The 24,299-nt window shown below is 37.7% G+C and overlaps 10 protein-coding genes across 10 annotated transcripts; 6 read left to right on the plus strand and 4 right to left on the minus strand.

Annotated features, from left to right (window-relative positions):
* Positions 1-82: 82 nt before the first annotated feature.
* On the plus strand, positions 83-2,944 carry FAR11 (Far11p; the record flags this gene model as incomplete). Its single annotated transcript, NM_001182965.3, has 1 exon — positions 83-2,944. The coding sequence occupies one exon, from the start codon at positions 83-85 to the stop codon at positions 2,942-2,944; it is 2,862 nt and encodes a 953-aa protein (NP_014272.3).
* Positions 2,945-3,322: 378 nt separating this feature from the next.
* Positions 3,323-5,863, plus strand: SPC98 (Spc98p; the record flags this gene model as incomplete). The annotated part of the gene is made up of 1 exon (NM_001182964.1): positions 3,323-5,863. The coding sequence occupies one exon, from the start codon at positions 3,323-3,325 to the stop codon at positions 5,861-5,863; it is 2,541 nt and encodes an 846-aa protein (NP_014273.1).
* Positions 5,864-6,241: 378 nt separating this feature from the next.
* ESBP6 (Esbp6p) lies at positions 6,242-8,263 on the minus strand (the record flags this gene model as incomplete). Its single annotated transcript, NM_001182963.1, has 1 exon — positions 6,242-8,263. One exon carries the CDS (start codon positions 8,261-8,263, stop codon positions 6,242-6,244), a length of 2,022 nt encoding a protein of 673 aa, NP_014274.1.
* A 724-nt stretch (positions 8,264-8,987) lies between these two features.
* NAF1 (RNA-binding snoRNP assembly protein) lies at positions 8,988-10,466 on the plus strand (the record flags this gene model as incomplete). Its single annotated transcript, NM_001182962.3, has 1 exon — positions 8,988-10,466. The coding sequence occupies one exon, from the start codon at positions 8,988-8,990 to the stop codon at positions 10,464-10,466; it is 1,479 nt and encodes a 492-aa protein (NP_014275.3).
* A 314-nt stretch (positions 10,467-10,780) lies between these two features.
* Positions 10,781-13,774, plus strand: NMA111 (Nma111p; the record flags this gene model as incomplete). Its single annotated transcript, NM_001182961.1, has 1 exon — positions 10,781-13,774. The coding sequence occupies one exon, from the start codon at positions 10,781-10,783 to the stop codon at positions 13,772-13,774; it is 2,994 nt and encodes a 997-aa protein (NP_014276.1).
* Positions 13,775-14,118: 344 nt separating this feature from the next.
* MRP35 (mitochondrial 54S ribosomal protein MRP35) lies at positions 14,119-14,466 on the minus strand (the record flags this gene model as incomplete). The annotated part of the gene is made up of 1 exon (NM_001182960.1): positions 14,119-14,466. The coding sequence occupies one exon, from the start codon at positions 14,464-14,466 to the stop codon at positions 14,119-14,121; it is 348 nt and encodes a 115-aa protein (NP_014277.1).
* Positions 14,467-14,779: 313 nt separating this feature from the next.
* Positions 14,780-16,633, minus strand: TOM70 (protein channel TOM70; the record flags this gene model as incomplete). Its single annotated transcript, NM_001182959.3, has 1 exon — positions 14,780-16,633. The coding sequence occupies one exon, from the start codon at positions 16,631-16,633 to the stop codon at positions 14,780-14,782; it is 1,854 nt and encodes a 617-aa protein (NP_014278.3).
* Positions 16,634-17,135: 502 nt separating this feature from the next.
* Positions 17,136-18,617, plus strand: NCS2 (Ncs2p; the record flags this gene model as incomplete). Its single annotated transcript, NM_001182957.3, has 1 exon — positions 17,136-18,617. The coding sequence occupies one exon, from the start codon at positions 17,136-17,138 to the stop codon at positions 18,615-18,617; it is 1,482 nt and encodes a 493-aa protein (NP_014280.3).
* Positions 18,618-18,747: 130 nt separating this feature from the next.
* Positions 18,748-21,660, minus strand: DCP2 (decapping enzyme complex catalytic subunit; the record flags this gene model as incomplete). The annotated part of the gene is made up of 1 exon (NM_001182956.1): positions 18,748-21,660. The coding sequence occupies one exon, from the start codon at positions 21,658-21,660 to the stop codon at positions 18,748-18,750; it is 2,913 nt and encodes a 970-aa protein (NP_014281.1).
* Positions 21,661-22,453: 793 nt separating this feature from the next.
* On the plus strand, positions 22,454-24,118 carry MLS1 (malate synthase MLS1; the record flags this gene model as incomplete). Its single annotated transcript, NM_001182955.1, has 1 exon — positions 22,454-24,118. One exon carries the CDS (start codon positions 22,454-22,456, stop codon positions 24,116-24,118), a length of 1,665 nt encoding a protein of 554 aa, NP_014282.1.
* Positions 24,119-24,299: the final 181 nt, after the last annotated feature.

The raw sequence follows: 24,299 nt of genomic DNA on the forward strand, positions 1-24,299 counted from the left end.
GGCATTGTAGAGAAATTTTATTAGTATTTATAGCCGAAGAAGAAGGTTAAGTGACAAATTTTCATTTATAAGCCTCGCTAAAATGAATGCTAGTGGAAGATCTCATTCCAAAGGCCCCATTATAAGGTCTGTGTCTTTAGAAGATCTTAAGAGAAACTCTAGTTTCAAAGGCAATCTAAAGTACAAAGATGAAGTCACTTCACATAAAGAACCACAGGTCGGAACATTGAGCAACGAAGAACTGCTAAAAGATTTGGACAACATGTTGCGCGGTAAACTGAACATGGGAAGAAACAGTTTTCATGCCGATAAAAGAAATAAATCAGATGGAAATATCAGTGCCTTAACCTTCAAGGCAAGATCAGGTCTTGAGGGAGATATTCGTACCATAGATATACAGCAAGATAGTAGTGATGAAAATGATAATTTTAAGTTCAGTGATGATGGCGTTAATAAGGATAGAAATAATGAGAAAGATAATAATACTGATAACGCCGTTGAATTTCAAGACGATGCTGAAGAAGCTGAAGAGGAGAATGAGGATGAATCATTTGCTAATGTAGATGAACTGGATGGCTTTGATTTGAATAAGGTTTCTGATGGCAAGCATGTTCCTATCAATGAAAAGGGCGAAGTTGATTATAATATGCCGGTAGATAAAGAATTTCAGAAATCACTTGACCAGTGCGCAGCTTCACTTGAGGAAAGATCAAGTGCACCTTATGCTTTACAAAGAGCAGTGGACTGGGAATTGAAGATGTTTTATTCTTTGGAAGATGAACTGTCGGAATGGTTTTGCAGCTCTGATTATATGCATTTTGGACAGACACAGACTCTGTTTAAACAGAAAATTACGCAACCACAATTATTCTTTGATGATGAAAACTATGCTGCGAGCGTAGTTGAATGTTTAATTGAAGACATCCCCAATTCTTTAGCATCTAATTTACTCGCATTATCATATATTTCTATGGGATGCTTTGCGTTTACGAATAGCAAAAGTGAGCATACAAAGATTATACGACGCAACAATTTAATGCTTGTTCCTCATATTCAAGAAATTGTTCATGCCTTCAAGAAGATTGCAATAAGTTGTAGGGATGACAACAGAAATTTAAAGAAACAAACAATTTTGCTATTTCATTCGTCAACAATCCTATACTTCATATGCAGTATTTGTATAGAAGGTAGAGGAGAAAATCCGGAAGCAGTAAATGTTGTTATCGACGCTTTTGAGAAAACAGATTTGTTGGAATTTTTAACAAAGTATATTGAAAATTGGAGGTGGAATAGCAGATTAGCTATGCGCATAAGAAATATGATTTCTTTGCTCTTCAAGCTTATTGTATTACAATTTGGTGACAGTTCTGTCTACAAACAGACCAAATCATCTATTTATAATCTCCATGGCTTAACATATCCATCAAAGCATCCAGAAAAGCTTTCTATCTCCCCATTACATTATCAAGCATTCAGGGAGGACATTACTTCCCGTTTTCCTGATTACAATATGCCCAGTTCTGGCTTACCTAAAGATGTTGACAAATCAGAATCTCTTTCCCAGTTTCTGGAAATTCCTCGTCCAAAATCAAAGAATCCTCTAAATATGGCGCTCATTGTTCCTGAAAAACATATTGCTACACCTGCTCCTTCACCGCCAAGCTCTCCACAATTAATGCATTTAGGTGAAGGTCCTAGACCTCGTAAATCTTTCCAAACAAACATGGCATATCCGTGTTTGTATCCATCTGATAATGAAGGATCTGAAGATGACACTCTGGAAGATAGGATAGATTTAAATATAGAGAGAAAACCTGATAACGATATAGTTATTCCATTCAGTACCGAAGAGGCAGCGAGAATATTAAGCGAGAGTTTAGAAATTAAGCTGAGTACAAAACAACTTTGGTACGAAAGGGACTTATTCATGATAACTGAACGTGGTTGGAAACAGCAATTAGAAAATGAGCCATATGATTATGCCGCGCTTAATCATGATGCAAACTCTTCAAAAGAGGAAAAAAGTGCGATTTGCATTATGCAGCGAATTGACAAATATTATAAGAGCTGCCTTTCGAGCTTTAACTCTCTTGTTTTTGTCTTACTGCAAACAATGGAATCAAGCTTGACAAATAACTTTCATAGGAAAAGTGAAGTCTCCGATAAAAATCTTCTAAATATGCTGACACCCCAATTGGAGATCGTGAGAGCTAAGGAATTGTCCCTAAAGTCAGCAGCGGGCATATTACATGCGTTATTGAAGTGGTTTAAGTTAAGCCATATTTTGAAATTTGAACACTTGGCGGTAGTTATTCACGATTCGCGATACATCAACACATGCGCATCTATTTTAAGCAAATATTCTGAGGTTTATCCAGAGAGGGTTTTCAATAAATATGTACAAACCCCGAATTCATTTTGGAAGGAGTGTTCTCTCTCTAACGAGTCTTATCGTGAATCCTATTCAGTAGATGACTCAGGAGAGGTCGACACGGAGATTATGCCTTCGTTTGCATATCTGTTAAGAATCTTGAGAAAAGTCACAGGGAATAAAACACAAAGGTTAAAGGAGCTGCCCCTCTCCATCGGCATTCTATTTAAACGCTATTATCGGCTCTTCAACCTTGACATGTATCATCCAATATTGAAAATAACAAGAGAACTCACACCATTCAAAAACAAGAGGTGGAAATCCGAGCATATGGAATTGATATCGGGGGTTTACCTTTATGAAAAGCTGGAGTTAACTGATAATTGGGTAACAGGGAAGGATATATCAGGAGAGTTGAGCGATGCTTGTGGTCAAGAAATTGCACTCCGGGCCTTGCTTCAATTTTACAATTTTCAACACTATGAAATATCTATGGAGGACCTTGGATATGGACACCGTAATAGTTCCAGCCAAGATCTGTTAAACAAGGAATCCGAGTATTTGAATATTTAAATCTCTACTTACGGATACCGAGGCTCGGGGCGCGATGTTATTGTCATTAACAATCTCCTATCCCTCCCTATGTTTATATAGTTTTCAATGGAGGAGCATGAAAACCCCTTAAATAGTGTTTATTTGATCGCGCAATGGTGATGATTGGATCTTCATATCACAAGTGGGATACTAGGACAACCGTTGTTGGATTTCTATTATCATAATATATACGGGTAACGATTTTTGATGCGTCGCGTTTGTAAACAAAACTAAACAAAACAAACAAATATACTCATTTGATGGCTTCATCTGCATATAAGAAATAGAAGAGCCAGAATACTAAGCATAACCATAATATATATTACAGTCTATTTCAGTTGTAGCTGAAAAATCAATATGGAACTAGAGCCCACTCTTTTTGGTATAATAGAGGCATTGGCTCCTCAATTATTGTCGCAGAGTCATTTGCAGACATTTGTATCTGATGTAGTCAATTTACTGCGATCATCCACCAAATCGGCAACTCAATTAGGCCCTTTAATTGATTTTTACAAATTACAATCACTAGATTCGCCTGAAACAACAATTATGTGGCATAAAATTGAGAAATTTCTCGATGCTTTATTTGGAATCCAGAACACCGATGATATGGTAAAGTACCTCTCTGTCTTTCAATCTTTGCTTCCATCAAATTACAGAGCAAAAATTGTCCAAAAATCATCTGGGCTCAATATGGAGAACCTTGCTAACCATGAACATTTACTTAGCCCAGTGCGGGCTCCAAGTATATATACAGAAGCTTCATTTGAAAACATGGACCGATTTTCTGAAAGAAGGTCCATGGTATCTTCGCCTAATCGTTACGTTCCCTCTTCAACCTACAGTTCTGTTACTTTGAGACAGTTGTCAAATCCTTATTATGTGAACACTATACCCGAGGAAGATATCCTAAAATACGTATCATATACATTATTAGCTACGACATCGGCACTATTTCCGTTTGATCATGAGCAAATACAAATTCCGTCTAAGATACCCAATTTTGAGAGTGGACTTTTACATTTAATATTTGAAGCGGGTTTATTATATCAAAGTTTGGGTTATAAAGTGGAGAAGTTTAGGATGTTGAATATATCTCCAATGAAAAAAGCATTGATTATAGAAATTTCAGAAGAATTACAAAACTACACAGCATTTGTGAACAATCTGGTCTCTTCAGGGACAGTAGTGTCATTGAAATCGTTATATCGTGAAATATATGAAAATATAATAAGGCTTCGAATATACTGTAGGTTTACAGAACACCTTGAAGAATTGAGCGGAGATACATTCTTGATTGAATTAAATATTTTCAAATCCCACGGAGATCTTACTATAAGAAAAATAGCAACGAATTTGTTTAATTCAATGATTTCTCTTTATTATGAGTATTTAATGAATTGGTTGACTAAAGGTCTACTCCGAGCTACTTATGGAGAATTCTTCATTGCTGAAAACACTGATACAAATGGTACAGACGATGATTTTATTTACCACATTCCTATAGAGTTCAACCAAGAAAGAGTTCCGGCCTTCATACCGAAAGAGTTGGCATATAAAATATTCATGATCGGCAAATCGTATATCTTCCTAGAAAAGTACTGTAAAGAGGTTCAATGGACAAACGAATTTTCTAAAAAGTATCATGTCCTGTACCAGAGCAATTCTTATCGGGGAATATCAACGAACTTTTTTGAAATTATAAATGATCAATATTCTGAAATTGTTAATCATACTAATCAAATTCTAAATCAGAAGTTTCATTACAGAGACGTGGTATTTGCGTTAAAGAATATTCTTCTCATGGGTAAATCTGATTTTATGGATGCTCTTATAGAAAAGGCCAATGATATTCTCGCGACACCATCGGATTCATTGCCAAATTATAAGTTAACAAGGGTTTTACAGGAAGCCGTGCAGCTTTCTTCCTTAAGACATTTAATGAATAGTCCCCGTAATAGTTCTGTCATTAATGGATTGGATGCGAGGGTACTCGATCTTGGACATGGATCCGTGGGTTGGGATGTTTTTACTTTAGATTACATCCTCTACCCCCCTTTGAGTTTAGTATTAAACGTAAATCGTCCTTTTGGCAGGAAAGAGTATCTACGAATTTTCAATTTTTTATGGAGATTTAAAAAGAACAATTATTTCTATCAAAAGGAAATGTTGAAGAGTAATGATATAATCAGATCATTCAAGAAAATCAGAGGTTACAACCCGCTCATCCGTGATATTATCAATAAACTTTCTAGAATCAGTATACTTAGAACTCAATTCCAGCAATTCAACTCGAAGATGGAATCTTATTATTTGAACTGCATTATAGAGGAAAATTTTAAAGAAATGACCCGGAAACTGCAACGCACAGAGAATAAAAGCCAAAACCAATTCGACTTAATTAGATTAAATAATGGCACCATAGAATTAAATGGGATTTTAACCCCAAAAGCTGAAGTACTAACAAAGTCTTCAAGCAGTAAACCCCAAAAACACGCAATCGAAAAGACGCTGAATATTGATGAATTAGAAAGTGTACATAACACGTTCTTGACGAATATTCTTTCTCATAAGCTTTTTGCAACTAACACAAGTGAAATAAGCGTTGGTGATTATTCTGGGCAACCATACCCAACTTCATTGGTTTTACTTTTAAATTCGGTTTACGAGTTCGTCAAAGTTTATTGTAATTTGAACGACATTGGATACGAAATCTTCATTAAAATGAATCTCAATGATCACGAAGCATCTAACGGATTATTGGGAAAATTTAATACGAATTTAAAGGAAATTGTTAGCCAGTATAAAAATTTTAAAGACAGACTGTATATTTTTAGGGCAGATTTAAAGAACGATGGCGATGAAGAGCTTTTCTTATTGAGCAAATCGCTCCGTTAAGAAATGATCCCGTCCCGTTTTTCATTTATAATAAATTTCCTCCACGCAGGTTTAATGTATAAGTTGTAATGGTAGCAAATGATTTACAGATTTATTTGCAAGTAAAGAGACTCTTTTTTCGTTTTGTTTTTCCTGGATCCGCAACACAAAGTGTATTACATATGGATACATGGAATATCTTTACAGTGCTAAATATATTAGGTTAAAAAAAGGTCGTTTTCTGTAAAGAATGCTTTTTCAGCGTTAACTTTACGTCTTTTTGATAATAAAGAAATTTAATTAGGTGAAGCGGAGATATTGAATATTATGTACTAATGATATGATGAGTAGGCGACGTAACTATCGCGTATATAACATGAATCAGGTCGTCGAAAAGAACTAGACCTTCATTGGATATACCATTCTTAGGAAGTATTTTTTAATGCCCGGACCTAAAAGAAGGTCATATTTAGTCTTTCTTTCTTTTAATTTACCCCAATCTTCATCGGCAGAATCGGTATCGTATTCGCTTGCCTTCCATTCTTTTAACTTCTCGTTTGTCATAGCTTGTCTTTCCGTTAATTTCATCCTGATAGAATATTCACGAAGGATAGAAATTAAAATTAGTGCGGCAATAAAGCAGCAACCGCAAAAAATTTGTGCATGTAAGTAAGGATTGCTCTTATCTTTCTCCACCGTCAATGCCTGGGCAATCACCTCACAAACCAATAAGAAAGGCGCACCACAGTAGTTGACGAAGGCCCAAGCGGGCAAAAACTCTTCTGGTTTAACCATATCGGCAATCAGAACGGTATTCATGACGTTGGCGACACCAACGCATGAGCCAACTAGAATTGAAAAAAAGATGAGTTGAACAAACGTATGAGCGGGGATCCAGAACGCAAACATATATATTGTTAACAAAGTGGTTAATACGATCGTTACGTTTGCCCTACCAAACTTATCTCCCGCTAAACCCATCAGAGGTCTTCCGATGGATTGCGAGCCGTTCAAAATGGCAGTCAATGTGGAAGCGTCGTGCGATGATAATCCTTTCGAGATTGCGTATGAAGATAAAGTAAAAACCATCATATTGTAGGCAAATAATGCGAACATGAACCATAATGCAATAAGTACCACAAATGGCTTAGTTATAACCTTTAATGAAAACATTGCTTTGAGCTGTTCAAACATGGCCCGAGGCGATTTCAATCCTATGGCAGGTGTAGGGTTTCTTTCTTTTAAGAGCGCAATAGCAACTAGAACACTTATGCTACACGATATGCCTATGATACGAAGGCACCACCGGGTATTTCCAAAGTCAGAAAGCATTTTGTTTGTAGCCAAACCGTAAACGACACCACCAGCACCGGTACCCAATAATGAGACACCCATTGCGACAGCTCTTTTTTTCAAGAACCATCCTGGTAAGACGGTTGTTGCTGGAACGAAAATCAGTGATATTGAACAACCGACCATAAAACCTTGGGTGACATACAATTGCCATAACTTGGTAGTAAAGGAGGCCAAGAGATATGCGGCAAGCATTACAGCATCACCAAAAAGCATGGTGGTCCGCAGACCAATTATTCTCATCAGTGCCATCACAAGGGGGGATAAGAGTTGACCGAGAAAGACAGTTAGGCCAGCAATTAAGGCATAATCGTACTTCGAAGCACCAGGGTAAGTATCATGGTTTAAGTAGTAGGCAAGGTCGACACCGAAGGATGCGTTGCAGCCCCACGTGGAAAACATGGTCAAGAACACACAGAATGTCACGACCCAGCCATAACCACCGTCGGGGGGCAGTTCCAGCTGCCCGGTAGACTTGTTGGTGAATACTTTTTTTACAGTCGGTTCATCAGGCTCGAATTCGGTTATTCCTTGGGCCTCAAGATCCTTACCGGAGTGTTTCGTGGAAGCCGGATATAGTCTATTCCTCATGAGTTTGGAGTCCATGGAAGCTTTATGTTCTGTAGTATCATTTTGAATAGAAGAAGCAGAGAAAGCAGAGGAAGATGGTGCCGACAACGAGGCGCCTGCAGTCGTGGTGTGTGTGACTGGGATGTTTAACTTTGACTGGACTGACTCATTGTGCTGTAGCCTAATGGCATCGGCCACGTCAAATCTAGATTCTAATATTTTATTAACGTCTGCGGAATTTTCTTCCGTCTGCAAGTTGTCGTCATCGACAGCCTTTTTAATGTCGTTGAGCCGATTAGTTAACGTCCTACTAATAGACAATTTTCTCGATGCATCGTTCGACTTGGTGCTGTGTAGATCAGAGCATGGAACCGGAGCAGCAATAGAAGCCTTAGAGAATGATACAGGCTGTGAAGAGTTTATCGAAGAAACCTCGGACGATGTCTCAGAGACCATTCCGGAAGAAGCAGAAAAGTAGTCGTTTGAGTGCGTTGACATTTTTCAGATTTATTTTCAGAAGCCCCGTAATTATACCTAAAGAAAAAGTAAAGAAAAGTGGAGAAAACAAAAGAAAAAGATAAAACTTTTAAATATGTGGTGTGACAAATGCAAAATACTATTCTGACTCGCACATTTAACTAACAAAAGAAAATTTGTCTAAGTCTAGCAGCTTTGGTAGAATATAGAAGAAACAGTCTAGTTTTGGCTCCGATATGAGTGGACAAAGCATCAAGATCTAAGGAATGCCAAGTATTTATCCAGGTTCTCCCGAAGACTTTTCTTCAATAGCGGCGGGGGTTTTTTTTTTTTGCAGATTGCCGAGATAGCCCGCGGCAAAGATACGTTATCTCGGTTATCGTCGGCAAGCGCTATTGTAACTAGATATAGGAAACTGTGGTCTGCAAAGATGCGGTATAAGGCCTCCGTCTGTTCTTACTGCGTTATCAGCCTTTGACAGTTTTAGTTCGTCAGGGTCTTTGACCAAATGATAAATTCCCTGGTTTACATTTTCACTAGTTTGTTCTCGAGCAATGCTTAGTTGGCACATAAATGAGTCAGGCACTACCACTCGGGTAACGGTCTGCGCGTTTCTTTTTGCGGCCATGAAATTTTTCAGGCGATGAGCTTAAAGGTAAAGGAAAAAGATGGTAGGATGATAGGTAGGATGAAGCGGTATGAAAGTGGAAGAAGCACAATATAGCACGTCGAAACAGTGCTAATCATGAGCGATGACTTGTTTTCTAAGGCTTTGGAGAATCCCGACCAGGACTTGAACGTGGAATTGCCCAAGGATGATGTTGATTTAGGTCTTTTAGGTGATGGTGGGAACGAGAGGAAGACCGATGAACCGGTAGCAGACGCAGAAAGATCAACAGGCCTAGGATCCGGCTCTTCTGAATCCGAATCAGATTCCGGTTCTGATTCTGATTCTGATTCTGGCTCTTCAGGTAGTGAGGATGATTCTGCAGATCAGGACGTTGAAGGAGAGGACGAAGGTGGTGACGCGATTGAAAATGAAGACGAAGACGAAGACCCTTCACCTTCCGGTCCTATACTATCGAAGAACGAAATACTAGAGGAAACTGTTCCTGAACTACCGGAAGATTATGAAATTTCAGAAAAAACGATCATCACTCCTATTGGTGTTTTGAAGTCTGCATTTGAAAATAATATAATCATTCACGCCACGATGTCGGGCGAAAAGCGTGTTTTAAAAGAGGGTTCCATTTTCTGTCTCGAGGATAGAACTTTGATCGGGATGTTGACGGAGGTGTTTGGACCCTTGCAAAACCCATTTTATAGAATTAAGTTGCCCGATTCAAAAAAAAACTTATTCGATGAATTAAAAGTGCGTTTGGGTGAGAAAGCCTTTATAGTCACCCCTGATGCCCACTGGATAGATACTTTCGAGTTAAAGCGCAACAAAGGTACTGATGCGTCTAATGGGTACGATGAAGAATTACCTGAAGAGGAACAAGAATTTTCCGACGACGAAAAAGAGGCCCTTTTCAAGAAAATGAAGAAACAGCAACGGCAACGAAAGAAAAGGGACAACCGCAAACTAGCCAACGATAGTGACAATGTCAAGGTAAAGAGAGCTCGGCAGCCCAAGGCCAACAGTTTACCTAAACTGGTACCGCCGTTGGGCATGAGCAGTAATGCTCCGATGCAACATGGGTACAAATCAAGAAACGCACGTGAAAATATCAAGCGTGAATCCAGTGCTACCTCTAATCGGAATGGCTCCTCCCCAGTGCCAATCACACAGCACCACCAACAACAGTTTTCTGCAAATAATTATCCCTTCCCTCAACAACCAAACGGTATGCCTTATCCACCATACTCACCTTTCCCTCAGCCGACTAACTTCCAGTATCCACCTCCACCATTTGGGCAGGCGACACCGGCCCAATTCTCCAACACTGTTCCATATGGTAGCTTACCTCCCGCATACAACAATATGTCGCCGCCAACACAGCAGTCGTTCATGCCAATGACCCAAAGTCAACCGCCACTTCCATATGGCGTACCTCCCATGAATCAAATGCAAAACCCAATGTACATCCAACCGCCACCTCAAGCACCTCCTCAGGGAAATGGTAATTTCCAACAAGTAATGGAATTACATCAAATACTTTTGCAGCAACAGCAACAGCAACACCAGTATCAGCATCAGCATCAGCAAGATCCAAGAACCTAGAGTCACGATTGAAATATTTAATAATAAATGCTATGTATCATAGATAAACTAGAAAGAGGCAAGAAAAATTTAACAAGTTTCTTAATTGAATATTATTTTACTGTCACTACCATTATTAGACGCCATCTCAGCGTGTGACATGATAATTTTTCTTTTTTTCTTTTTTTTTCCTCAAGGCGATGATATGAAACTTTCAAAAAATTTATATGTAAATAAAAAAGTTCTACGAGGGTTTAAATACGGAAGTTTATTTAGAAGATATTTATACTCTGAATACACACGTAGAGTACAGTAAAGGTTTTTTAGATCTACTAATGACCATATCGTTGAGCAATATAAAGAAAAGAGACCATTCTAAAATTTCCGATGGAACTTCTGGTGAATCATCGCTTGTAAAAAGGAAACAGTTGGAAAGCGCCACCGGAGATCAAGAGGAAGAATATACAGACCATGAAATCATTATAGAGCCGTTGCACTTTGCTAATAATAATAACACTGTACTCACAGATTCAGAAAATTATCTAAGATGGCAAAATACCATCTCCAACGTTGTTAAATCAGTGGTTTCCATTCATTTTTCACAAGTTGCGCCATTCGATTGCGATTCTGCTTTGGTATCTGAAGCTACCGGATTTGTCGTGGATGCTAAATTAGGTATAATTCTGACCAATAGGCACGTCGTTGGTCCTGGTCCGTTCGTAGGCTACGTAGTTTTCGATAATCATGAAGAATGCGATGTTATACCAATTTACAGAGATCCTGTTCATGATTTTGGGTTCCTCAAATTCGATCCGAAAAACATAAAATATTCTAAGATCAAAGCGTTAACGCTAAAACCAAGTTTGGCTAAGGTCGGCTCAGAAATTAGAGTTGTCGGTAATGATGCCGGTGAGAAATTAAGTATCCTAGCAGGTTTTATTAGTAGAATTGACAGGAACGCTCCAGAATATGGTGAGCTGACATACAATGACTTCAATACAGAATATATTCAAGCTGCTGCATCTGCTTCTGGCGGTTCAAGTGGTTCTCCAGTCGTAAATATAGATGGGTATGCTGTGGCTTTACAGGCAGGTGGCTCTACAGAGGCATCTACTGATTTTTTTTTACCGTTAGATAGAATTCTTAGAGCGTTAATTTGCATCCAAACCAACAAACCTATCACACGTGGTACGATTCAAGTTCAATGGCTGCTGAAGCCTTATGACGAGTGTAGAAGATTAGGTTTAACTTCAGAGAGAGAAAGTGAGGCTCGTGCTAAATTTCCCGAAAATATCGGACTGTTGGTAGCAGAAACCGTTTTAAGAGAAGGCCCAGGCTATGATAAAATTAAAGAAGGTGATACTCTAATTTCAATAAACGGTGAAACCATATCTTCTTTCATGCAAGTGGATAAAATTCAAGATGAAAATGTTGGGAAGGAAATCCAATTGGTTATTCAAAGGGGCGGTGTCGAATGTACTGTCACCTGCACTGTTGGTGATTTACATGCTATCACCCCTCATCGTTATGTAGAGGTTTGTGGTGCGACTTTTCATGAATTATCATATCAAATGGCAAGGTTTTATGCGCTACCTGTCAGGGGTGTATTTTTAAGTAGTGCATCAGGGTCTTTCAACTTTGATTCAAAAGAAAGAGTGGGTTGGATTGTGGATTCTATAGACAATAAGGAAACCCCCGACTTAGATACATTTATTGAAATTATGAAAACTATTCCAGATCGTAAGCGCGTTACTGTACGATACCACCATCTAACAGATCAGCATTCTCCACTTGTTACTTCTATTTACATTGACCGTCATTGGTGCAATGAATTCAGAGTTTACACAAGGAACGATACAACTGGTATTTGGGATTACAAAAATGTTGCTGATCCACTTCCAGCCGATGCGTTGAAACCTCGTTCGGCCAAAATTATTCCTATTCCTGTTAATAATGAAAAAGTTGCAAAATTGTCATCATCGTTATGTACAGTGGCTACAATGGCAGCAGTTCCATTGGATTCACTTTCTGCTGATATTTTAAAAACATCAGGCTTAATCATTGATGCTGAAAAAGGTTATGTCCTAGTGTCCAGAAGGGTAGTTCCACATGATTGTCTTGATACTTTTGTCACCATTGCAGATTCCCTTGTAGTTCCAGCCACAGTAGAATTTCTCCATCCAACTCACAACTTCGCTATTGTTAAATATGATCCAGAGTTAGTAAAGGCTCCACTAATCACTCCCAAGCTATCTACCACCAGAATGAAACGTGGTGATAAGCTTCAGTTTATAGGTTTTACCCAGAATGATAGAATTGTTACTTCAGAGACCACTGTCACCGATATTTCCTCTGTAAGTATTCCAAGTAATTTAATTCCGAGGTACCGTGCCACTAATTTAGAAGCTATATCTATCGACTGCAACGTTAGCACCAGATGTAATTCCGGTATTTTGACAGATAATGATGGTACAGTAAGAGGTTTATGGCTTCCATTTTTAGGCGAAAGATTAGAAAATAAAGAAAAGGTTTATTTGATGGGATTAGATATAATGGACTGTAGGGAAGTTATAGATATCTTAAAAAATGGCGGTAAACCAAGAGTAAGTATAGTTGATGCTGGGTTCGGTTCAATTTCCGTTCTGCAAGCCAGAATTAGAGGTGTGCCCGAAGAATGGATCATGCGTATGGAACATGAATCAAATAACAGGCTACAGTTTATCACTGTTTCTAGAGTTTCTTATACAGAAGACAAGATTCATTTAGAGACCGGTGACGTCATTTTATCTGTGAACGGAAAATTAGTCACTGAAATGAATGATTTGAATGGAGTTGTAAGCTCAGCTGATGGTATTTTGCCATCAGCCATGTTAGATTTTAAAGTTGTTCGTGATGGTAATATTGTTGATTTGAAAATTAAAACCGTGGAAGTTCAGGAAACCGACCGTTTTGTAATATTTGCAGGTAGTATCTTACAAAAGCCGCATCATGCTGTTTTGCAAGCTATGGTTGATGTTCCAAAGGGTGTCTACTGTACATTCAGGGGAGAATCGTCACCGGCGCTCCAGTACGGTATATCTGCCACAAACTTCATAACTCATGTCAATGAAATTGAAACACCTGATCTAGATACATTTTTGAAAGTTGTCAAAACAATCCCTGATAATAGTTATTGTAAAATGAGGTTAATGACTTTCGACAATGTGCCCTTCGCTATTTCACTGAAAACGAATTATCATTACTTCCCTACTGCAGAATTGAAGAGGGACAACATCACGCACAAATGGATTGAAAAGGAATTTACCGGCAACAGCCAAAGTGAAAAATAGGCCAGATTTGATAAAACATTTATATATGTATGTATGTATGTATACATCAAAGTCTTCCATAAAGAACAGTTTTTTTATAGACTATCACAGGAGCGTTAAGATTTACAAGTTTTTCAATCATTTTGAGGGGTTAGGATTATGATGTCGAGATGGTTGCAAGCGCCTGACGAAATAGTATTTAATTACTTCAACGCTTGAATTCTCTAAGGTATTATCGATTGTATAAATTTATGGTTATTGTTTCATACTTATTTATATACATGAAGACCGAAAGCAAATACTCAAACAATTGATTTGGGGTTAACGGTGCGTTTGGTTTAGAGGAGAACATAATTATTCCACCTTCAATGATAGGGTAATAACCGCTTTAGATGCTTTGAATAAGCTGGATGGGCAATTTTCCTTCCGGTTAAGGCTTTTAATGATCTATGGGACCAGCCTATATTGCCATGTTTTCTTCCAGCTATGCCTCTTTTAAAAGTATTACCGGTACGCCTCCACCTCTTTGCTGTACCTTTATGAGTTTTCATTAAAGTTCTTATTGTTATTGTAGAAACGTTATTGAATAGAAAGCCGTTGAGCTTCACTTTGAAACTATTTGAACCTTTAAGTAGTGGTTTGAGTACATTGAAAACAGACATGTTTTGGTTTTGGTCTCCTCGTTGCCGTTTGTTATGCAAGCTAATTTTCATGATAGATATATATACTATCTTTTTTGTATTTGACCAGATTTTTTTAGGCTCCGCAAATTGGCGAGGGCTTCAAGGTTGAAAAAATTGGTTGTGGTTTATACGCACTGCTAATTATTTACAGAATGAAAGAGAAAAAGAAAAAGATATATATATATATATTAGAACATGCATACGTGTATATTGAAACAAAAATGAAAACAAAAATTTTCAAAGTGAGATGTCAATGTCATTGCTGCTCTTCCTTTGTCATTTAGTCTACTTTGTTACTTAGTTTTTGTCTTCTCCTAAAAGTTTTTAAGTTTATGTTTACTGTTTACATTAAACCCTGTTCGCGTAATTTAGCTAAAGTTTCTTGAATCTTTTTAGCCAATACTGGATCAGACCTAATTCTTTGTTGAACTTTAGCGGCTTCAGCAAAAGTAATGGCTTGTAATTTCTCTTCCATAGTTCTAGCCAAATCAGCGGATTCTTCGAATAATGTAATAGCTTCATCGATATCTTCCTGCTGCAATTTCATTTGAGCTAAACCGATTTTAGCTTGCTCACTTCTTGGGTCTAGTTTGGACGCTTTTTCTAATAAATTCGTGGCTTCAATAAAATTTTCTACTGTTGGATTTCTTGTCAACAAAGTGGCTTTACCGACCAAAGGCGCAATTCCAACATAAATACCATCCAACTTGTTTTCTAATTCAATAGCCAAATCGTACTGCTTCAAAGCCTTGTCAAAATCGTTCTTGTCTGTTAAAATTTCAGCAAAGAAATTTGGAACTTCTGGTGCCTCTGGAAATTTTCTCTTAGCTTCACTAAACAAAGTTTCACAGTCATCAAACTTGTTTTCACGGTACGCTAGACATGCTAATTGAATATAAGGGAAGATATTCTCTGGGTCTAATTCCTTAGCTTTATCAAAATCTTTTCCTGCTTGATCATAGTTTTGTAAAATGAAATTCATTTGGCCGCGGTGATAGTAAACAGAAGAATTGTTTGAGTCCAGTTTCAGCGCTTTATCGAAGTAGTTATAATATTCAGTCGAGTCATTTCTATCAGCCATGATTAATGCCATGTAGATATATGAATTGACTCTTGGGAACAATTCAATAGCTTTCTTGATGTCTTCGTGAGCTCCCAATGGATCGTTTTTCAAGAACTTGAAAATACCTGTGTGTTCTAATGAGATGGCCAATTTTTCCTTTAACTTTTCATCCTCATTGTTCTTGTCCAATTGTTCTTCAAATAACCTTGCAGCTTTCGTGAAAGACTCATCAGCCTTGTCGTAACTTTCGGGAGATCTTTTGTACAAATTACTTAAACCGTTCATTAACTCTTTATCAGCTTCATTGGATTCATCATAATTGGCAAAAGTCAACTCGGGTTTGAAAATACCAAAGAAAGAGGCCATGGATGTAACTGAAGGCAAGTTTTCCTGCTTGTCTTTGCGTTCTTTAGCTGGTTGGGTGGATAATTCAGTTGGAGTAGCAGTAGCGGTGTCAATATCGCCAAACTTTTCTTTCAATTTAGACATAGCTTGCTTATTCAAGTTCCTCTCCAACATTGGTTCAATAGAGGCGTCATTGAAGTCACCATTTAGAGACAATACAGACAAATCGAACATCGCATCCGCAAATTTTCCTAGCCCTTCGTTAGCAGAAGCTCTTCTCAGTAAAACTTTTGAGTAGTCTGGTTTTAATTCAAGAGCCTTAGTACTCATTTCAACAACTTTTTTCAAGTCACCCACAGAAACATAGCAAGCCGATAAATTCGAGTAGAAAACTGGGTCTTCTTTCAATTCTAATGCCCAATTATAGTACTTAATAGCATCGTCATATTTTTTATTTCTAAAGAACTGGTTACCTTTGTCCTTTAACGCTAATGCATATTTATCCTTTTCTTCAGCGGTGAAATTTGCCTTATTGGAAAAATCTGGTTCGCCATTACTAGAAACCGGGTAGATAGGAGGATTTGATGGGGCTGTAGATTTCTTAGCACCTTCAGTCTCCTTTTGAGAGTCCTTTGTGTCCTTTTTTTCATCTTTGTTGATCGTGTTCTTTTTTCCTCGTTGTTGTTGTTGTTGCAATTGGTTGTAATAATAGTAGGCACCGATGGCAGTACCTGTAGCAGCAACGGTTGCCAAAATGGCTGTCTTGTTCCTTGTAATGAAGCTCTTCATTGGCAATTGAGAACCTAGATGTGAGCTGTAATTTCACTTCCGAATCTTGCTTCTCTTTTATGGTGAGTGGTGGAGTTCCTCTTAATTCCTTTAAGATCTTTTCCACTGGTCGTCCAAACACAAAAGGTGGTTTAACGCCATCTTATTCATCGTATACAGTGATATTGTATATTTTAAACTAATGGCAATGAAACTCTTTCTTTCCTTCCACTTAATCCTTGAATGTTTGTTTCTGAAATGATATAACACTGTTGAACCTTATGGAAACATTTGAAGTTGCCTGCACAGTGTTTCTTTCAATAAAGTCATCTTTATTATTTTTGAATAGTTGACTTAATTACATCATCATTATCTACGTATTATGGAGTTTTTTTCAGTTACGCAGTGAAAAACTGTTATAGTACCGATGAGATGAGTGAGACGAGCATAAAATTAACTTCGGTTTCTGTATTTGCTATTGTCCATCCCTATCCTAGTTTTAAAAATATAATTCTATCAAGTTATGGAGTGCCAGAGGTGCCCTGCATCTGCCAGAAATCCAGCGACAGTTGAGTCTAGAAAGGAAAAGTTTTGCGATGAATGTTTCATCAAGTTTGTTAGTACTAAACAAAGGAAACAAATGATGAAGGATGAATATTTCAGGAACCTATTTAAAGTTATATACCCATTTGAAAAAGAAGGATCCGTCTCTAAGATTCTGCTCCCCTTATCACATTCTGATTCAGGATCTCTGGTTATGTTAGATATTGTGCACGACTTGCTATTGGAACAAACTAAGCAACACAATAATCGTACAGGCTTTACCGTCGATGTACTCACGGTATTCACCGAGGAAAATGTTTCTGTTATCAAAGAACGTATGGAATCCTTGATTAATGAAAAAATGTCACAACTGAATAAAATATCCAACATATTTAATGTCCATTTTATTGATGTTAACGAATTTTTCAACAATGCATCGGAAGTATCGACTTTTATCATTGACAATGAAAATTTTGAGATTTTCAGCAAGTCAAAGTCAGTAGATGATAGCAATATATTAACATTAAAAGAAATATTAGGCAAATACTGTCTCAATAATTCATCCAGGTCTGATTTAATATCGATTATAAAAACTCAATTGATCAAGCATTTTGCATACGAAAATGGTTATAATGCCATAATGTGGGGACATTCCATGACAAAGCTATCTGAAGTAATTATTTCTCTTGTGGTAAAAGGTAAAGGTTCTCAAATAGCGACGTTTCTAGACTCGGAATCATTTGATACTTTGAATAATAAACCATGTAAGTATAAAAACCTATATCCTATGAAAGATCTATTATCCGTCGAGATTGAAAGTTTTTTACAAATCAGAAATCTGGCACAGTTCCTCATTAACGTTGAAGAAACTAATGTGAAGCCTAATTGCTTGATCGCCAGAAAATCACTGCCGTCACTTGGTCAACAAAAATTGGTAAAAAATATGACAATCAACGAAATTACCAACAAATACTTTCAGGATATTCAGAACGATTATTCAAATATAATATCGACAGTTTTAAGAACCGCAGATAAATTGACGCAACCTAAATCAAGTATGGCTAAGCCGTCACAATGTCAAATATGTCAATCTAAAATATACACAAATCCATCCAATTGGTTAAATAGGATCACAGTTACTTCGCCTTATCCTGTGGAGACCACTGAAGAAAAGTATTTATTTAAACAGTGGCAAGATTCAAAATTAGGGCAATCTCACACACATTATGTTGAATTGTTGAATGAAATCAAACAGGGTGCCAGTAATAGCCTCGATGTTGAAGACGGTGATGTCAAATTGTGTTATGGTTGTTTAATCTTATTGAATACCAGTATCAAGGATAAGAATTTGGTTTGGCCAAAAGTCGATACCATGGATATTACGGCAAATGCGACCAATAAAAACAAAGAATTGAGCCAAATATTGGATCAGTTCGAGATTAATTCCGATGGGGAGGAATAATGAAATGTCAAAGGCTTCGCTATTCCAATGGTTATGTATTTATTTATTTATTTAGCAATGTATTTTACTTTACATCGCTTCGGCTGCCTTCATTTACAGTGTGTCTATAAAACGTATAACACTTATTCTTTCACTTCCTATGCAAAATGCTTAATAATTCATTAGACCCTGAAGTTCCATTCGAACGGACGTCGAAGTTGGGCTCATTTATTGCACTAGACCTGTTTTGCAGCATATTTAGTAGTTTATTTGAGGAATTTTCGTTGTTATCAGATGCCAAGGAATATCCGTCAGTTGCATATACATTATTATTGAAGGCGCTGCTGTTTTTATTACCATGCAATATATTCAGTAATTCATGAGAACTGTCCTTATTTGAAATATTCTCATACCCATCATTAAGAGGCTTGGGCTTTAAGTAGTTTAATAACTCTGTTGAATTCTTATCTAATTCTTGATTATTTGTAGCGTCGTTGCGTTTCATTGACGTTGACATTTCACTTGACGGTCCACCCTCAGTGCGAGGGTACCCGGTAGAGTCGTTCTTTTTCAAAATATTCAACAATCCTTTAGCTGAATTTTTCTGCGAGTATGAGTCAACATTATAGGGCTGTTTTGGTGCTGTAATGTCTTTTTCCTTTTGTTTTAACATTCCCAAAAGTTCGCTTGCATTCGCATCGTTTATACTTGAAGTTGATGCATTTTCTTCGCTATTTTGAGGTTTTGACACAGAATTCCTCTTCAACATCATCATGATTTCTTCATCCCCACTTAGATGTTGAGATTTTGGTGATTGCTGATTTGAAGATACAGTAGAGGAAATTGGGTTTCTTAGCATCTGTAATAAATCTTTTGATGAAGACACATTGGAGCTTGAATCAAAAGCTTTTTTATCATTCGCCAGACTGGCAAAGGTTTCACCTCGTTTTAGTATTTTAACTTTGGGTACCTTTTTTACAGTATTTGTTGTTGATGATAACCCGACAGTTTCGTTTATAGATTTATTACTTTCAGTGGGCATATCTCTATGAGGCACTTCACCGTCTTGGAAATTGTTCTCTTTTAAAATATCTTGGCTAATTAATTTGGAGTTGTCTTGAGTTTGTTCCAGTTCTTCCAATTTTTTTCCATCTTCTTCGTCAGAACTGCTTTCGAAGACTTCATATGCATCACTATCACCAATGTGAATTTCTTGACGATATTTATTCTGCATTCCTACTGATGAATTCTGTTTACTCTGAGTCGAGGGTGAAGATTTACCAGGCCCCCATTCTACACTATTAGATTCTGCAGAAGCGTTCAAGTTTGTTTTGCTTGCGTCGTTCCTTGGTTTTTCCTTTTGACTTCTTCGGCTGTCTTTTTCGCTTGGCATAACGTTCACCCCAATATCTACATTCAATGAATTTCTTTCATCTCTAGCTGTCTCCACCTCTTCATCTGAACTACTCTCGAAATCTTCATATTCTGCATCTTGTATACCAGATACGGAGTCATTTGGTAAAAAGGAAGTATCTGGTTTGGAAGCGTGTATCTTCTGCGATGATGTTGGTTTTTTCAACAAATCTAGCAAAGCTTGAGAGTTTGAATGAGCAGTTTCATCATTATTGTTTTGCTTGATTGAATTCAAGTCCGTTCCTCTCTGTAAGATTTTAAGCTTTGGCTTTTTGCTTGATTGCACGTTGCTGTCAGGCTTTTTCGAATTTAGTATATCTAACAACTGCCCAGGGGAGGAGCTGCTGTAACCAGAGTCCCTCGGTAAAGGAGCAGGAGGCAAGGAAAACGGTTGAGATACTGCTGGTCCAGAAAGGTTATGCATGTTTGGAACACCAAAAGCCATCGGATTCGGAGGAGCATTAAAATTAGGGGGGACCGGAGTTGGAATAGGGTTAGCGCTATTACTATTGTTAGTTAATGGTAACATAAATGGGAAAGGTGCAAAAGGCTGGCCATTCATTGTCGCAAACAATTGAGGATTTGACATGAATACGTTAGCCATTGGCATAGTAGGTGGTATAACATTCTTATTGTTAGCAAACGGTTCAGAAAGAGATGGAAATATTGAAGGTTGTTGTTGAGAAGAAAACGATGACTGCTGATCCTTCTGTTGGTTGTGTTCTCCTGATTGCTCTTTCAAATGCTGAAGCTCTTGGCTCGAGGGTACCTGTCCGTTGGAGACCGCATTATTATTACTGTTAGCTTGCACTGCAGTATGTAACATATTCAGCAACTCTCTACCGGGATCAATCTGCTCCTCCTTAGTGATACCCAACAACAATTTCAATTGTTCTTCCGCATAGGATTTCAATTGATCTTCATTTTTTATTTGCCTCTGATGCCTTAACCACATTGATAAGGGTCTCATCATGGAATTAATCAGATAATACTTGATATTTGATTTGTACATTGTTTTAGAAATTTTCTTAAAATCGAACCATTCTATCTTATCAATTTCATTTCTAACTTGAGGTTTAAAATTGAAGACTTCTGAAACACCAGATATCAAAAATATTTTGTAATTTTTACCTTGAATATTTCTTTCAATGAATTGGTTGTCGTCAATATAGTCCGTCAAATCGAAACCAATTTCTTCTTTCACTTCTCTAATGCAACAATCTATGTCATTTTCATCTTTAGATATCTTCCCCCTTGGGAATGACCAAGAATCCGATTCAGTACCCTGTACCAATAAAATTTTACTCAGGTTCTCGTTAAATATGGCAGCGCCCCTCACCGGTATACTTTTCTTATACTTGGAGAATTGCTGGAGTGCCTCATCCACTCTTATGTCCCATTTCCAAACCAGAGGACATAGTTTTATGATCAATTGAGCAAATGATTTAATCTTTAGGGAGGGTAAAGTTGGATTCATCAATTTGATGAAATCCGTGTAAAACCATGAGGCTTCTTCAAAATGAAATAACTCTCTCTCGACACTCGATAAATCTTCATTCGGACAATTTATAATAAAACGTACTAATAAGTCCTCTAAAATTCTATCAACAGAAGTAACGTTCTCCAATGCGTGTCGTAGCGGCAGTGACATTGTCTAATGCGAAGGTACTTTTATTTTTTTCAGATTCAAAGCAATATTATTTAGACAATTGATACTAAGTGAGCTTAAGGAGGATTAAACAACTGTGGAATCCTTCACAAGGATTCAATATTTGTTTTTCCTGGTTATTTTGCCATCATTCAACTTTCCTCAGACGTAAAATTCGTGCTTAGTGATGTCTCAATATTCCCGCAGGGTAATAAAATTCAATAACTATCACTATATACGCAACAGTATTACCCTACATTGCTATCGGCTCAATGGAAATCCCCATATCATAGCTTCCATTGGGCCGATGAAGTTAGTCGACGGATAGAAGCGGTTGTCCCCTTTCCCGGCGAGCCGGCAGTCGGGCCGAGGTTCGGATAAATTTTGTATTGTGTTTTGATTCTGTCATGAGTATTACTTATGTTCTCTTTAGGTAACCCCAGGTTAATCAATCACAGTTTCATACCGGCTAGTATTCAAATTATGACTTTTCTTCTGCAGTGTCAGCCTTACGACGATTATCTATGAGCTTTGAATATAGTTTGCCGTGATTCGTATCTTTAATTGGATAATAAAATGCGAAGGATCGATGACCCTTATTATTATTTTTCTACACTGGCTACCGATTTAACTCATCTTCTTGAAAGTATATAAGTAACAGTAAAATATACCGTACTTCTGCTAATGTTATTTGTCCCTTATTTTTCTTTTCTTGTCTTATGCTATAGTACCTAAGAATAACGACTATTGTTTTGAACTAAACAAAGTAGTAAAAGCACATAAAAGAATTAAGAAAATGGTTAAGGTCAGTTTGGATAACGTCAAATTACTGGTGGATGTTGATAAGGAGCCTTTCTTTAAACCATCTAGTACTACAGTGGGAGATATTCTTACCAAGGATGCTCTAGAGTTCATTGTTCTTTTACACAGAACTTTCAACAACAAGAGAAAACAATTATTGGAAAACAGACAAGTTGTTCAGAAGAAATTAGACTCGGGCTCCTATCATCTGGATTTCCTGCCTGAAACTGCAAATATTAGAAATGATCCCACTTGGCAAGGTCCAATTTTGGCACCGGGGTTAATTAATAGGTCAACGGAAATCACAGGGCCTCCATTGAGAAATATGCTGATCAACGCTTTGAATGCTCCTGTGAACACCTATATGACTGATTTTGAAGATTCAGCTTCACCTACTTGGAACAACATGGTTTACGGTCAAGTTAATCTCTACGACGCGATCAGAAATCAAATCGATTTTGACACACCAAGAAAATCGTACAAATTGAATGGAAATGTGGCCAACTTGCCCACTATTATCGTGAGACCCCGTGGTTGGCACATGGTGGAAAAGCACCTTTATGTAGATGATGAACCAATCAGCGCTTCCATCTTTGATTTTGGTTTATATTTCTACCATAATGCCAAAGAATTAATCAAATTGGGCAAAGGTCCTTACTTCTATTTGCCAAAGATGGAGCACCACTTGGAAGCTAAACTATGGAACGACGTCTTCTGTGTAGCTCAAGATTACATTGGGATCCCAAGGGGTACAATCAGAGCTACTGTGTTGATTGAAACTTTGCCTGCTGCTTTCCAAATGGAAGAGATCATCTATCAATTAAGACAACATTCTAGTGGGTTGAATTGCGGACGTTGGGACTATATTTTCTCTACAATCAAGAGATTAAGAAATGATCCTAATCACATTTTGCCCAATAGAAATCAAGTGACTATGACTTCCCCATTCATGGATGCATACGTGAAAAGATTAATCAATACCTGTCATCGGAGGGGTGTTCATGCCATGGGTGGTATGGCTGCGCAAATCCCTATCAAAGACGACCCGGCAGCCAATGAAAAGGCCATGACTAAAGTCCGTAATGATAAGATTAGAGAGCTGACAAATGGACATGATGGGTCATGGGTTGCACACCCAGCACTGGCCCCTATTTGTAATGAAGTTTTCATTAATATGGGAACACCAAACCAAATCTATTTCATTCCTGAAAACGTTGTAACGGCTGCTAATCTGCTGGAAACCAAAATTCCAAATGGTGAGATTACTACCGAGGGAATTGTACAAAACTTGGATATCGGGTTGCAGTACATGGAAGCTTGGCTCAGAGGCTCTGGATGTGTGCCCATCAACAACTTGATGGAAGACGCCGCCACTGCTGAAGTGTCTCGTTGTCAATTGTATCAATGGGTGAAACACGGTGTTACTCTAAAGGACACGGGAGAAAAGGTCACCCCAGAATTAACCGAAAAGATTCTAAAAGAACAAGTGGAAAGACTGTCTAAGGCAAGTCCATTGGGTGACAAGAACAAATTCGCGCTGGCCGCTAAGTATTTCTTGCCAGAAATCAGAGGCGAGAAATTCAGTGAATTTTTGACTACATTGTTGTACGACGAAATTGTGTCCACTAAGGCGACGCCCACTGATTTGAGCAAATTGTGATCTCCCTTGCCCCAGTGTACACATATATAAAAATATATTCATGCCTATATGATTATGTATCGGAATCCAAAAACTTATCTTTATATTGCTTCGTTTCGTAGTTAGCAATGAATCATCTTATCATGATTCCTTTTTTTGTTTTGGCCAGATTAATGTATCACGGTCGACGGCGAAGGCATCA

Source organism: Saccharomyces cerevisiae, chromosome XIV (assembly GCF_000146045.2).
Source record: "Saccharomyces cerevisiae S288C chromosome XIV, complete sequence".
Classification (NCBI taxonomy): Eukaryota; Fungi; Ascomycota; class Saccharomycetes; order Saccharomycetales; family Saccharomycetaceae; genus Saccharomyces; species Saccharomyces cerevisiae.